Genomic DNA, 15,274 nt, shown 5'->3' with positions numbered 1-15,274 from the left:
TCTATTGCAGTGATTGCTAGTCCCTAGAAGCCAGGGCCCTGCCTTTCATAATTCACCACTGGTTGCTAGAGATCTCCTTGGTGAATGGACCCAGAGTGTTTTTCTTCACCCTGTTATAAACTGAATCAGTCTTTTGTCTTTATTCACAGAAAGGATGATCTCCTCATTGTCATATTGTCCTTGTCACTTCCAGAGGGTTTCGATGTCTATACTTTTTGACAGTTTTCCATTGGCTTTTCTGGGTTGGTGCAAAGGTTGACAATGGAGCAATACATTGCATAACTGACCAGCAAGGGACGGGTGACAATTCCCTCCCACTTGAATGTGCCGTCCCCACCAAGACCTATGATTGGGGTGACTCACTTTCATGACAATACCATATGGGCATAATTTTCAATGTACTTACATTACTCCTTCAATAGGACTCGTACACACCTCTTGCAGTGATTAGGAGTAACAATAATTTACAAGCTTTCAGTAGAGATTTCACTGCCATGCTTCCTGGATAAATATCATAAAATCAGTGTATTAGGTGTGGTGAGTTTCTCAGGTCTGAGACAGGAGTTGCTTGTGAAAAACAGTGACCCCTTTGCCAATTGGCACTAATGAGCTTGTCCCACCCTGATATAATAGAAAGGCCAGCAGAAAAAATAGAGAAAAGGACAATAAGATACTAAAATGACAATGGTTCAAACTCTCCACTTCTCTCAGTCTTTGTGTTGATGGGTACTAAGAGCTGTAGCTACAATTGATGTCATGACTTGCTTCCCATAGGGCAGGGGTCGGCAACCTGCAGCATGCATGCCATTTTTGATAGCACGCTGCTGCCTGCCGGAGTCCTGGCCCTACTCAGCCCCCCCTCTCTTGTGGAGGCAGGAGGCAGAAGCTTGGTCCTGCCGGTAGCCAAGCTTCCCCCTCCCCCGCTTCTTTCCCCAGTGTGGTGCTTTCCTGCCCCTCCCCCTGCCTGCCGCCAATCAGCTGATCACCCTTGCCAGGGGGAGAGCGGAGCTGCTCCAGGGAGAAGGCAGAGAAGAGGTGGGGACAGGGCCCTGGGGAAAGGGGTGGGGACGGGGCATATCCCCTCCAGCCCCCTGCCGTGAGCACCCCCATGAGCCGAGCACCCCAGCCCACTGCCTTGACCCCCCACACACACCCAGCCTTCTGCCTTGACCCCTGCATCCCCCACACACACCCAGCCCTCTGCCCTGACCCCTGCACTCACCACACACCTCCAGCCCCCGTTCTGACTCCTGTACCCCCACACATACCCAGCCCCCCCACACTCCATGCCCTGACTCTTGCACACACACCCCACATCCCCACCCCCACCCTGAGCACCAAACAGGAGCTCCTGTACCCCCCACACATTCCCACCTGCACCCCTGGTCTGGGGTCCCAGCTCCTCTTTTTTTCTGACCCCTGCTCCTCTTCATTTAAATATAATTTGAAAAGTTCCCAATATAACTGCTCTTCAGCAAAACCCAGAGCAACATGAGAACAACTGGAAATGATACGATCTGTATCATTTGTATCAAACTGTATCATTGGTGACTCTAACAATAACTTTACAATAGGAGAATTGTGATGCTCCCTAGTTCCTGATAGGAAGAGCACACTCAGATTATTCATGGGACAATAGAAAGGACAAATAGGTCCACCTAAAAAGAGGGCAAACTGCAAAAGGCAAAAATGGGCCACTCATCTGGACAAGCTGAGGGATAACAGTGCTGCAAACAGTTCAAACAGCTTTAGAAGTTACTATGTGGGAATCAGGAAAAGTATTAAAGAAAAAAAATATTGATTGACTTAGACGTTTTTATGGTGTTAATCTCCATTGCAGATTCTCTGATGGCTAATATAGGCTGAGTGCCAAGAGAAAGTATTCCCACACTCAATACATTTATAGGGCCGGTCACCTATGTGGATTCTCTGATGTTTAGAAAGGTCTGAGCTGCTAGTGAAACATTTTCCACACACGCGGCATTCATAGGGCCTCTCCCGTGTGGATTCTCTGATGTTCAGAAAGGGCTGAGCTGCTAGTGAAGCTTTTCCCACACTCACTGCATTCATAGGGCCTCTCCCCTGTGTGGACTCTCTGATGTTCAGAAAGTGCTGATCTGTGAGTGTAGCTTTTCCCACACTCAGTGCATTCGTAGGGCCTCTCCCCTGTGTGGATTTTCTCATGACCAGAAAGGGCTGATCTTTGAGTGAAGCTTTTCCCACACTCACTGCATTCGTAGGGCCTCTCCCCTGTGTGGATTCTCTGATGGTGAAAAAGGCCTGATCTTTGAGTTAAGTTTTTCCCACACTCAGTGCATGTATTTTTCCTCTTTCTCCTGAGGATTTCCTGCTGTGTTGTGGTTTCCTTGACGCCCTTCTGAGTTCCCCAACAGGAAATAAATTGACCCACTTTCTCCCCTGGCTGGTTTCCCTGCTCTCTCTCTGGTCTGTGCTGAATTTCACAAGATTTTCCCTGATCAAGACTCCTGGACAAATTCCTTTTTGATCTTGGTGATAATGCTCTGTGGTTATCCACTTGCTCAACATTTTCTGGCTGAGAATTCTGCTCCTCATTCTCACATACCATTGCATCACCTGCTGTGACAGAGACAGAAACCTCAAATAGGGATGGAAAGGGGAAGACCAAATCAAAACAAGTGCTGGAGAGGGGTCAAATAAAATTCAGGAACTGAATTCCCCCAAGACTCTTCCCCCAAATAGAAGAGAGGAGGGGGATCAATTCAGCCTTCACATCCCATTGAAATTCTCAGGGGCAAGGCAGGAATGTCTGTTAGGAACCACAGGAAGCCATGAGCTATATTTACCCTGAGGATACGACCCCTGCTAGGAACAATAATGAAACGAGACATCTCCCAAGGGCTTTGTAGGGCATCCCAGATGTGTTCTTCAGGTACTTACAGATTCTGAGTTGGTTTAATGTTTCCTCAACTGTGCAGGGAGCTTTCAAGATCTTTCTTTCCTCTGAATCCTGGAGGTCTGGGACCCATGGCTCTTCCCCTTGTTCTAGCTGGGAGATCACATCAGGTTTGGAAACTGGAAACCCTGCTCAGATGAAACAAAACAAAGGAGTTCAGGTGATTTCATAAGACATTGTCATAAAAAACATTCTATTAATTTAACTTCAGTGCTTAGTGTGAGCTGGTGTGCCTGGGGCAGGCCTCACTGAAAATGCCAAGGTCAGGGCAGGCTGAAAAAGGGAGAGCAGATGCTCCCAAAACTGGTGGTTAACACTGAAGTTAAACTCACCGACCAGTCACAATCTGTGCTTCTGATCCCCCACACTGGTTATCGAGAAGCTGGAAAAAAAAAAACCCACTGCCCCCTTTATTGCATTCCAGTTCTCTGACTCCCAATCAGCACCTAGGTCCACTACAGTGAGAGGTTATTTAAAAACTCTGCTCACATAAACAAGATGTTCTTCTGACCCCAAGGGTCAGCCACATTAGCAGGTCAGTATAGGTTTGGATCTTCTACACTAAAGGTATTTTGGGTATGCTAAAGGATTGGCTGTCAGCATGGTTTAAGAATGAAAGAAAGAACAAAAAGTTGTTAAATGTGAAAGCGGTCAGATACATTCAGAAATCTATATATCAGGTTCTTAACAGTATTGCTGAGTTGCTGGCTTGAAAGTCCATCTGGAACACATCCACAACTTGGATGGATCATTCAATCCTTTGTTCAAGGCTTCAGTTTGTTGAGAAGTTGCTCCAGAGGTAGGAAGAGGGATTGAAGACAAAATGGAGATGCTGCTGCTGCCCTTTATATTCCTTTTGCCATGTGGCTTTTACTTCCTGTGTCCCAAACACAAGCCTCACAGCACATGGCATGGAAAAGCCTGGAGGTCTCAGTACACAGGCATACCCCGCATGTCTTGCTGACTCAATAGGTGTGTCCCCTTGGTCCTTTCCATGGGCTTATTGCACAGCTGATGACCCTGAATGGACCATTGAACAGGCGAGGCAGTGCCGATGCCAATATGTCTGGGGGTATCACCTAGAAACACTGCACAATCTGGAAATACAGATATACCCTGCATATCTATAACTCACAATACAATGGTGATAAAAAACATAGAAACAAAATTATCATACCTGGAAAATCGTAACATTTTCACTGACACCTTACATGGCATATCTAGCATGATTCATTGCAATTTTATCATACTGGTATTAATAAAATAAATAATAAAGTGTCTCACAATTCCATACAGTGTCACACTTCGTAAACCAGTAAATTCCCAGGACCAGCTCCTTGAAGATGCCGAACACTCTGCTTATGAGGGATTGAAATACACATATATCTACTGGGAACACACACAGACAGACACTGTGTCAGTCTGTACCCCTATGTTCACTCTTCTAGAAAATTATGATAAATTTTGTACATAGTCTGGCTTGTGAGGTATCATTTGAAAACGCATAATCTACTGAATATTGTCCTCCTGTTAAAATGTGTAGCAACACTGTATGTTAAAGTGATGAGATTTTACTGTATGATATTACTGAAAAAGTTACAATTCTGGGGAACACCCACAAACCAGTTCCTCAGAGACAGCAAGGCATACATCTGGTCAAATAGCCATTCTCTGGAGGGGGAAGGTGTGAAGAAGACATTTACATTCCTTCATAGGGACCACTGGAAGCTCATATTTACAACAGACAGCCTGTCACCATGACTCAGCTGAGAACTGAAGTTGTTTCTAGTACAAAGGACTGAACTATTAAAAGAGGTGAGGAAAATGCTTGACTCTCTTTCCTTTCCCTCTGCGCATAAAAACTCCTGAAGAACTGAACTTGGGCGGCAGGGGTGGGTTGGGGGAGTCCTGGCTGAAAGGAAAGCCAGCCTGTCTCAGCATATGGTGAGAGAAACACTTGCTTTGAATCCGTTTTAGCTTGTCAAGTTAAACATTAGTTCATGTTTTATCTTGCATTTCTTTTGTAAACAATTCTGACTTTAATGCCTCATTACCCATAGTCACTTAACTACCCCACCCCCAAAAAAAGATTTTAAACAATCTTGTTTTATTGTTCTATCTAACCAGTGTGTTTGGATTAAAGTGTGTTGGAAACTTCATTTGGGATAACAAGGTTGGCGCATGTCATTTTCCACTGATGAAATGACAGACTTCGTATGAGCTTGCTTTGTTCAGTAGTGTTCTGGACAGGGCAAGATGTACATTTCTGTGGGAAGTCTGGGACCAGAGAATTTTTTGGGGTTCTCCTGTGCGGTACTGTAATTTGTGAGTCACTAACTAGCAGCACTCAATACTGTGTAGCTGGAAGAGAGTTACATGCTGGAGACTATGTGTTACCTGCCCAGGAGTGGCTGTTCTCACAGTAAAGCAGTGTAAAAGGCACCCCAGCTTGGGGAACTGAGGGGACGCAGCTATTCAACAGTCCAGATTGTACTGTGGTTAATGTCACAGACACTCAATTTCAAAGAGTCTCCTAAAACACCGAGAAACTAAATCCATGTCCCAGAAATTGAAGTCTCCAGAGAGAGGGCAAGTCACCCTGGCACTGTTTCTTGCTGACAGACAGGTCCAGAGACAATGAGAGAGTCCTGGGGAAGCTGGGAACAGTAAGCATGGGCTGGTAGGGTTCAGTGGAGAAAGGGAACAGGAAGGGCAGGGATATTACTGAATGCAGGATCTCGGCAGTACTAGATGTCCGGATAGCACATATTGCAGCCAATTGGAAAACATAATCCCAACTATATATACAAAATTATAGGGTCTAAATTAGCGGTTTCCACTGAAGAGAGGGATCTTGGAGTCACTGTGGATAGTTCTCTGAAAATATCCACTCAAGGTGCAGAGGCAATCAGAAAGTTTCATATTGACTCTACATAAATCCATAGTATGCCCACATCTTGAATATTGTGGGCAGATGTGGTCGCCTCATCTCAAAAAAGTTGTATTGAAATTGGAAAAGGTTCAGAAAAGGACAAAAAAAAATGATTAGGGATATGGAACAACTTCTGTATCAGGAGAGATTAAAAAGACTGGGACTTTTCAGCTTGGAAAAGAGACGACTAAGGGGAATATGAGAGAGGTCTATAAAATCATGACTGGTGTGGAGTGAGTAAATAAGGAAGTGTTATTTATTTCTTCTCATAACACAAGGACTAGGAATCACCCAATGAAATTAATAGGCAGCAGGTTTAAAACAAACAAAAGGAAGTATTTCTTCACACAACACACTGTCAACCTGTGGAACTCTTTGCCAAAGAATGTTGTGAAGGCAAAGACTGTAACAGGGTTAAAAAAAAGAACATGATAAATTCATGCTCATCAATGGCTATTAGCGAGGATGGGCAGGGATGGTGGGCCTAACCTCTGTTTGCCATAAGCTGGGAATGGGTGACAGAAGATGAATCACTTGATGATTACCTGTTCTGTTCATTCCCTTTGGGACACCTGGCATTGGTCACTGTTGGAAAACAGGATACTGGGCTAGATGGACCTTTGGTCTGACCCAGTGTGGCCATTCTTATGTACTAAGGAATCTAGTGAGTCCAGTGTAACAGGAGGGAGTTGGTAAATCCCTGGGTGTGGCGAACACTGGGAAATTAGAAGCTATAATTCAGGAGCAACAGACTCTAATTAGTCTGGAAAAGCAGAATGTAAAGAATAAGAATCAGGGTCATGTGACTTTGGGAATGAGGTAGTCAAAAATCTAGGGAGCCTGTAGAGAAGAGAGATTGTGACTGTTACACATGGTGATGGGGGAGCAAGACTCTCCATGTCTCAAGAAGTTTCATTACCAACCTAAACCATTTTCACATGCTGGGGTTCAATCCAGAGCAGTGAGGAGTTGTGTCATCTGTAATCCTAGATGAGATTTAGTGTTCTGCTGCTGGAGCTCCCCTGTCTGGATACCCCCAGCCAGCATTCAAAGACACATTGAGTGTCTGTGTGATAAGTAACCCTGGACCAGCAGCTCTGACTCCAGCAGCCTGCTTGTTACACCCCATGCACATTTTGGTCTGGGTGGAGTAGGCTCAGTGTTTGAAGAGAAGGTCAGCGGTAGGAAGCTTCTGTTATATATATATTTCACACTGTGCGATACTACTCCCGTGCTCTGTTCCCAAAGTGTTCTGCAGTGGGGGAGGGTCTCTGGTAGTGTGTGTGTCACTGGCATATTGGGGTGATGCTGAAACAGGACAAAGTAGAGTTGGCTTTGTGGGGGTGGCGTGAATCTTCTCTTTTCATTTCCCCTTCCAAGAACTGACGGGACAGGAATCCTTACCCAGCGAGGTCACATTCTCATAATTCTCCTGCATGACGTCTCTGTAGAGGGCTCTCTGAACGGGGTCCAGCAGAGCCCACTCTTCCCTGGTGAAATAAACAGCCACCTCCTCGAAGGTCACCAGCCTCTGAAAGAGCAAGAGTCTCACATTCAGTACCTGCTGCCCCACTATTCGTGGGGGAGAAGAGCCAATCAAATGGAAGCTCTGGGTGACTCACAGTCAACACAGTCCCACTCCCACTCCACTCAGAGGATCCAGGAATCAGCAGAGTGAGGGGATGAAGAGAGAGCCCCTTGTCTCTCCCAGAAGATCTATCACACACCTACTAGTCACAGACTGATACAGGAGATGGAGCCCCTAGCAGGGTTCAGGAAGAGCTCTCTGGGAAGAAGCACAACACCCTCCTCATTGTGAGGAGCTGGATATGAAGGGAGGAGAATCTCCCCTAAGCCTGACTGGTGGGTGCCCCCTTCACATCTTAGAGCAGTTGGTTAGTCAGTTCAGGCTCCAGCACTGAGAGTCTGGTCAGTTTTCCTAGCCCAGTGTAGGTGGGTTATTTTCTGTTCCACAAATTAGAGCATTTCCACCTCCGAACCTCTTGGGCCTGTTCCTAGAATCTAGGCCACTTATTAAACAACTCCCAGCAGGTTTGCCACACCCTGCACTCCTCCCTTTCTCCACCTTGTGCATTTCCTGCACTGCTCCAACCTCCAAACCAGACTGAGCAAACCTTCCTATCTCCGGTATATTTTCTGTCCTTCTCACGCCTGCAGGAACAAACCAGCAACCCCCGATAATTGCTACCTGAACTGGCTCCTCTGCAGCCATTTCTCTCCTCTGTCCCATGGGAGGACGGGATGAGCTGGAGCAAAACATGGACGTCATTCTGCAGCCTGGCAGGGCGAGAAAGGCAGTTGTGGAGTTTTCAGAACAGGCTTTAGTTAATTTCACATCACAATTCCCCCAGGCTCTTTTCCTGCAGACAGACATCCTTGACTCTGCTACACTGGGAAAATGCTTGATCTCTTTATTACAGTGTAGACCTGGCCCCTCCTGCCAGGCTAAGCCAACAGACATATTTTTAACCTCCCTGTGATGTCCTGTACCTCGGTTATTAGCAGCCCGCAGAACCCCGACCCAGGGTCCCACCAGATATTCCCTGGGTCCCAGCTCCCAGAGTCCCTGACCAGGGACACCAGATACCCCTCAGAGCACCACCAGCCACGGAACCCCCACCAGACCATCACTGCCAGGTTGGGAATCATAAGACCATAAGAATGGCCATACTGAGTCAGACCAAGGGTCCCTCCAGCCCAGTATCCTGTCTACCGACAGTGGCCAATGCCAGGTTCCCCAGAGGGAGTGAACCTAACAGGTAATGATCAAGTGATCTCTCTCCTGCCATCCATCTCCACCCTCTGACAAACAGAGGCTAGGGACACCATTCCTTACCCATCCTGGCTAATAGCTATTAATGGACTTAACCTCCATGAATGTATCCAATTCTCTTTTAAACCCTGTTAAAGTCCTAGCCTTCACAACCTCCTCAGGCAAGAAGTTCCACAGGTTGACTCTACGCTGTGTGAAGAACTTCCTTTTATTTGTTTTAAACCTGCTGCCCATTAATTTCATTTGGTGGCCCCTTAGTTCTTATATTATGGGAACAAGTAAATAACTTTTCCTTATTCACTTTCTCTACACCACTCATGATTTCATATACCACTATCATATACCCCTTAGTCTCCTCTTTTCCAAGCTGAAAAGTCCTAGCCTCTTTAATCTCTCCTCATATGGGACCCGTTCCAACCCCCTAATCATTTTAGTTGCCCTTCTCTGAACCTTTTCTAATGCCAGGATACCTTTTTTGAGATGAGGAGACCACATCTGTTCGCAGTATTCAAGATGTGAGTGTACCATGGATTTATATAAGGGGAATAAGATATTATCCATCTTATTCTCTATCACTTTTTTAATGATTCCTAACATTCTGTTTGCTTTTTGGACTGCCACTGCACACTGCGTGGACGTCTTCAGAGAACTATCCATGATGACTCCAAGATCTTTTTCCTGATTAGTTGTAGCTAAATTAGCCCCCATCATATTGTATGTGTAGTTGGGGTTATTTTTTCCAATGTACATTACATTACGTTTATCCACATTAAATTTAATTTGCCATTTTGTTGCCCAATCACTTAGTTTTGTGAGATCTTTTTGAAGTTCTTCACAGTCTGCTTTGGTCTTTATTTTGAGTAGTTTAGTATCGTCGTTGAATAGGATTGGTCTTAGGACTGATCCTTGGGGAACACCATTAGTTACCCCTCTCCATTCTGAAAATTTACCATTTATTCCTACCCTTTGTTCCCTCTCTTTTAACCAGTTCTCAATCCGTGAATGGATCTTCCCTCTTATCCCATGACTACTTAATTTACATAAGAGCCTTTGGTGAGGGACCTTGTCAAAGGCTTTCTGGAAATTTAAGTACACTATATCCACCGGATCCCCCTTGTCCACATGTTTGCTGACCCCTTCAAAGAACTCTAAAAGATTAAGTATCAGAGGGGTAGCCGTGTTAGTCTGAATCTGTAAAAAGCAACAGAGGGTCCTGTTGGACCTGTGAGACTAACAGAAGTATTGGGAGCATAAGCTTTCGTGGGTAAGAACCTCACTTCTTCAGATGCGCATCTGAAGAAGTGAGGTTCTTACCCACGAAAGCTTATGCTCCCAATACTTCTGTTAGTCTCACAGGTCCAACAGGACCCTCTGTTGCTCTAAAAGATTAGTAAGACATGATTTCCCTTTACAGAAACCGTGTTGACTTTTGCCCAACAATATATGTTTTTCTATGTGTCTGACAATTTTATTCTTTACTATTGTTTCAACTAATTTGCCTGGTACTGATGTTAGACTTACTGGTCTGTAATTGCTGGGATCACCTCTAGAGCCCTTTTAAAATATTGGCATTATATTACCCAAAGGGTTCCCCCCACCAAGAGCCCCGAGGAGCCACAGACCCCCTCTAAAAGGACCCCCCACTGGGAACTCAGTCCCTCACTGTGGATACAAAGTTTTCACGGTGATTGGCAGTAGCCGGGGAACACCGGGCAGTGCTTGGATTAGGATTCTGGCACCAGCTGATGAGTGAGAAGGAGCGTGGTCAGTAGTAGCAACCAGAGCCTCCAGCTAGTGGCCCCAGATAGCCCCTTGTATCCAGAGTTGCCAGCCAGGGACCCCCACAGATATTCCCTGGGACCTAGCCCCCAGAGTCCCTGGCCAGGAACTCGATACCCCTCAGAGCTCCACCAGTAAGGGAATCTCCACCAGACATTTACTATCAGCTTGGGAACCCAAAAGGATTCCATGCACTAAGAGCCCCCAAAGTGGTCAGAGAACCCCCAAAAGGACCCTGCTCTGGGAGCTCAGTCACTCACTGCCTGAATGGGATTCCCTCACTGCCTGCTTAGGACCCCCGCCTGCCCTCCAGCAGGATCTGCCATGCCGTTTGCCTGGGACATCCTCCTCCTCCCAGCTGGACTCTCTGATGCTTTACAGCAGGACCCCTCACTCTGCTTCCCTGGCATCCCCTGACCTAGCACCGGGGATCCTCACGACAGCTCTGTGCACAGGGCATGGCAACGATCCCAGGAGCCAGTGGGGGAAGCCTAGACAGAGCCCCTGGCACAGCACCAGGCACCCTCTATCCCCCTCTCCCACCTCCCCAAGAGACACCCACCCCACTGTTCTTCAGCCAACAGGCCCCCAGCGATACTCACCTCCAGGACCCATAGCCTCAGCGCTGGGCACATCAGAACCACCCCCCAAAACCCCAAACCTCCAGAAGTCACGGACCTTACTAGGGTACCCCCTGACCAGTCACCCAGAGACCTCCCCCAGCACAATGCCCCTTCAGCTGCAGCTGCAATCTCCCCACACAGCCACGCCCCTGCACCCAGCAAGAGTGTTACATCACAGAGTCTGATAAGCAGATAGAAAGTTATCACCACCCCCAGTTAGCCAGTCACAAGGCAGAGGGAGCCCTGGGGGATGCTTCTTTAACAGGAGAATGGAAGGCCTGGAGGGCCAAAATAGGTAAGAAATTTCCATGCCGTCACTAGCAAATAATGGCCACCGTGGATCCACTCCAGAGGTGACTACATCTTAGCACTGCAGGAAGCAGCTCCTCACACAGACCATTTATCATGGGCTTTGGATACTTCTAGATCTATGCTGCACTCAGAGTGACCCACTCATCCTGTGCCAGCTGGAGAAAAGAAAAGGGTCCAGCTAACTCTCCTGTTACCAGCTGGGAACCACTGATCCCCCAAACAGGGGGAGGCCTCTGGCTTTGATGGGTATTAAATATGTGGTTGGTCTCTTTCACCGGCAAACATTTTTAACAGAGATAAAGGAGGGAACAAATGATTCTCAAAGGAGAAGGGAAAGATGATCATAGGGTAATTTAACCCCCTGCAACCTCCAGGATGGAGAACAACTCAGGGCAAGAGGTTCCCTCCAAGGAAGGGGAAGTAGCTGGGATTTAGAAACATGGGGAATGGCCCAAAACCCGACAGGATTTTTAATAGACATTTGATAATGATGTAGAAAGAGGCAAAATCTGAGCTTTGAGATCAATGTTCAGAAACGAAAGAGAAAGGGTGGAAATTTGGGGGATTTTGGATCCATTTTTGCAAATTATAGAGAGGAAAGTGGAATGTCAGAGGGATTTCATATCAGTTATTGATGAGGTAAAATCTAAGTGTATTTCACATCAATATTTGATAAATGAATAGAGAAGAAATGGGCAACATTTGCAAACATTTTATTTTCATGTTCAAGAATCTGAGAAAAGGTATCAGAGTAGCAGCCGTGTTAGTCTGTATCCGCAAAAAGAAGAACGGGAGTACTTGTGGCACCTTAGAGACTAACAAATTTATTAGAGCATAAGCTTTCGTGGACTACAGCCCACTTCTTCGGATGCATATAGAATGGAACATATATTGAGGAGATATATATACACACATACAGAGAGCATAAACAGGTGGGAGTTGCCTTACCAACTCTGAGAGGCCAATTAATTAAGAGAAAAAAACCTTTTGAAGTGATAATCAAGCTAGCCCAGTACAGACAGTTTGATAAGAAGTGTGAGAATACTTACAAGGGGAGATAGATTCAATGTTTGTAATGGCTCAGCCATTCCCAGTCCTTATTCAAACCGGAGTTGATTGTGTCTAGTTTGCATATCAATTCTAGCTCAGCAGTCTCTTGTTGGAGTCTGTTTTTGAAGTTTTTCTGTTGTAATATAGCCACCCGCAGGTCTGTCACTGAATGACCAGACAGGTTAAAGTGTTCTCCCACTGGTTTTTGAGTATTTTGATTCCTGATTTGATTCCTTTGTGATTTTGTTATCACTTCAAAAGTTTTTTTTCTCTTAATTAATTGGCCTCTCAGAGTTGGTAAGAGAACTCCCACCTGTTTATGCTCTCTGTATGTGTGTATATATATCTTCTCAATATATGTTCCATTCTATATGCATCCGAAGAAGTGGGCTGTAGTCCACGAAAGCTTATGCTCTAATAAATTTGTTAGTCTCTAAGGTGCCACAAGTACTCCTGTTCTTCTTTTTGAGAAAAGGTATAAATCGGAGATTTTCTTAGTATTTTATACTTCGAGACAGGGAAAAATCTCAGGGCACATTCAATTAGCAATAAACAGCTAGAGAAAAAGTGGGGCAAATAGTTAGGGTATTTTATATCAATCTTTGAGATTTGTAATGAAAACACGTCACAAACTACGCAATTGATAACATGAGAGAAAAAACACCAAGATCTGAGAGGATTTTATATTGCTATTAAAGAACTAGTGGAAAAGGGGGACCGTTTGACTGGATTGTATATGACTGTCCAATACATAAACAGAAAGTGATGGTTTCCCCAACTGCCACCATTCACATGAGCAGCAGGGAGCCTTTTGGGGAGCTGCTTTAAGAGGGCAAGGGAGGGGGAGGGGGAGCTGGAAGGCTCCCTGGATGAGGGAAGGGGCAGCAGTGGGGGATGGGCAGGTGATGGCTGGGGGCAACTGTGTTGGTACTTAGGAGGCAACAACTGGCATTGGGAAACTGGGGTCTGGGCAGTCTCCATGGGGGACACTTGCTCCTCCCTTCCCTACCCTGGCAGAGAACAGGCATCCCATCCCATCCCTACTCCAAGGGCAGCCATGTTTTGGGGAATGACCCAGGGCAACAATTTCCCACCTAAACAAGGACAAATCGCTGCTGATAAAATGGGTGGGAAAATCCCCCCACGTCGGAGAGATTTTAAATGGACATTTGAGAATTATGGAGAGATCAGGGGAGAGAAGAGAGCTGATCATTTGAGGGGAAAAAGGGGGAATCTCCCCAGATTTTATAGCCACATGTGAGATACTGAGAGAGAGAAAAGGGACAGAACTAGAGAGAATTTGTATCGGGGTGAGAGGCAAGTGGCACAAACAGGGAAAGGATCCAATCAACTCCCCTCCCCCTTTTCCCCACCTGCCACTTCTCCCCCAGGGATTTCCTGGCTGCACAGAGACAGTTTGTTAGGCCCAAAAGGAAAAATTGTAGAGCATTTATGCCAACCTAACTAGAATTAGGCCAACAGAGGTTTCTGGGTAGTCCCCAGGCAAAATCGAAGACACAGTTGTTTAAGCTGGAAAAGTGAGATAAGGGGGGAGCTGCATTCCTGTACCAGATGTGCTAAAAACAGTGTGCTCAGAAGATAGATTAGGAGACATACTGCCTCCACTCCCTGTTTCTGTTCTTTGTATGTCCTTGACTCCCGCGTCTCCTAGTTCTGGTGCTTGTTAACTGTGTTGATAAGGAAGTTGCTGAGACCTTATGGATTGCTTAAGGCTGCTTGAATAGGGGGATAGGTATACATGAATACTAGAAGTTTCTTGCTAACAAAGCGGGGTGGGATGTGGGTTGTTTTAACTATGATGCAACGGAACTGTCTATATAACCCTACTAGTTGTTAAAACCGTGGCTGGTTCTCTCTGGAGATGGGCCGCTCTCTATTGTTGTCTGCACTCCTCAATAAAGAGCTTGTCACTGGACCTTGCTGGTGTTGCCAGTCTCTCTGCGGTCAGACAACGAACTGTGCCGTCTGGGTTCGAGTCCCCGACAAATTCAGCACCCCCGTCCCGTCCCACTGACCCTTCCCCCCCCACAACTCCGGCTTCTCCCCCCTGCCCGACACCCCTCCTCCCACCACACCACAGGGGACCCCCCGCGGGTCCCAGTCTCTGCCCCCCCAAATCCCAGCGGTGCCGGGGGCAGATCCTGCTGCAGCTCCACTGGGGCTGAGGCAGCTCCGAGGCTTCTCCCAGGTTCCCCGGGGCGGAGAGTCACTTTCCTGCCCGGCCCCCCCGCCCGGGGTCTCTCACTCACTAGGGGGGTCTGGTCCGAGGGCTGGTGAGGGTATTGCCCGGGGCCACCCAGGGGGCGGGTCCCAGCTGGAGAAAGCCGCCCCCCCCCCCGGCCGGGCACGGGGGGGTTAATGCCGGACTCCCCCCGCACAGACCCCGGGGAGCAATAGCTGCTCAGCCCGGGCTCCCGGGTCACACGGCGACAACAGCAGCGTCCGGTCTGGGCCAGAGCCCCGCCCCCGGGATCTGGGCTTTGTTCTCCTGCCTCCCGGCCCCGCTGCCGCAGTTGCTCCAAGCCCCGGCATGTGCCTGGCAAACCGCGCTTGAGCTCGCACTAAGCATGCGCAGTAATAGCTGCCTAAACCTTCCGTTACCTGGTCTAGGAGAGGGCGGAAGCGCCCCCAGTGCAGGCTGGGAGAAGTAATTCCTGACTCTTTCGGGAACGGAAGTGACGTACGTTCTGGCGGTGAAGACGAGCGTGTCTCGCGCTGGGCGGTTGGAGCCTCTCTGGGAGCCGGAGAAGAGTTTTGTATCTCCCGTTGCTGGGTATGCAGGAGGAGGAGAGTCCCGCATGCGCAGAGGCAGCGCTCACCCGCTGCTG

General features: G+C 47.2%; 1 protein-coding gene across 4 annotated transcripts; it reads right to left on the bottom strand.

The window, feature by feature from the left end:
- Positions 1-1,367: 1,367 nt before the first annotated feature.
- On the bottom strand, positions 1,368-15,213 carry LOC128823079 (zinc finger protein 470-like). 4 transcript variants are annotated; one of them, XM_054005163.1, is made up of 5 exons: positions 15,131-15,213; positions 8,077-8,165; positions 7,272-7,398; positions 2,920-3,063; positions 1,368-2,598 (listed from the first exon to the last, which is right to left on the bottom strand). In XM_054005163.1, the coding sequence occupies exons 2-5, from the start codon at positions 8,155-8,157 to the stop codon at positions 1,985-1,987; spliced, it is 966 nt and encodes a 321-aa protein (XP_053861138.1). In that variant the 5' UTR covers positions 8,158-8,165; positions 15,131-15,213; the 3' UTR covers positions 1,368-1,984. The 4 variants fall into 4 exon arrangements, with proteins under 4 accessions (XP_053861138.1, XP_053861137.1, XP_053861136.1 ...); XM_054005162.1 differs by lacking the exon at positions 15,131-15,213 and adding an exon at positions 15,048-15,111; XM_054005161.1 differs by lacking the exon at positions 15,131-15,213 and adding an exon at positions 14,696-15,028.
- Positions 15,214-15,274: the final 61 nt, after the last annotated feature.

This window comes from Malaclemys terrapin, chromosome 15 (genome assembly GCF_027887155.1).
Source record: "Malaclemys terrapin pileata isolate rMalTer1 chromosome 15, rMalTer1.hap1, whole genome shotgun sequence".
NCBI classification, from domain to species: Eukaryota; Metazoa; Chordata; order Testudines; family Emydidae; genus Malaclemys; species Malaclemys terrapin.
The sequence above is the reverse complement of the archived record's forward strand: the minus strand, read 5'-3'. Positions and strand labels throughout refer to the sequence as shown.

Coding starts and splice junctions, on each gene's coding strand:
- LOC128823079 (XM_054005163.1), bottom strand. CDS start 8,157: ATGACGTCCATGTTTTGCTCCAGCTCATCCCGTCCTCCCATGGGACAG. Junction 7,399..8,076: donor CTGCAGAGGAGCCAGTTCAG/GTAGCAATTATC, acceptor TTGCTCTTTCAG/AGGCTGGTGACCTTCGAGGA. Junction 2,599..2,919: donor ATTAAACCAACTCAGAATCT/GTAAGTACCTGA, acceptor TCTCTGTCACAG/CAGGTGATGCAATGGTATGT.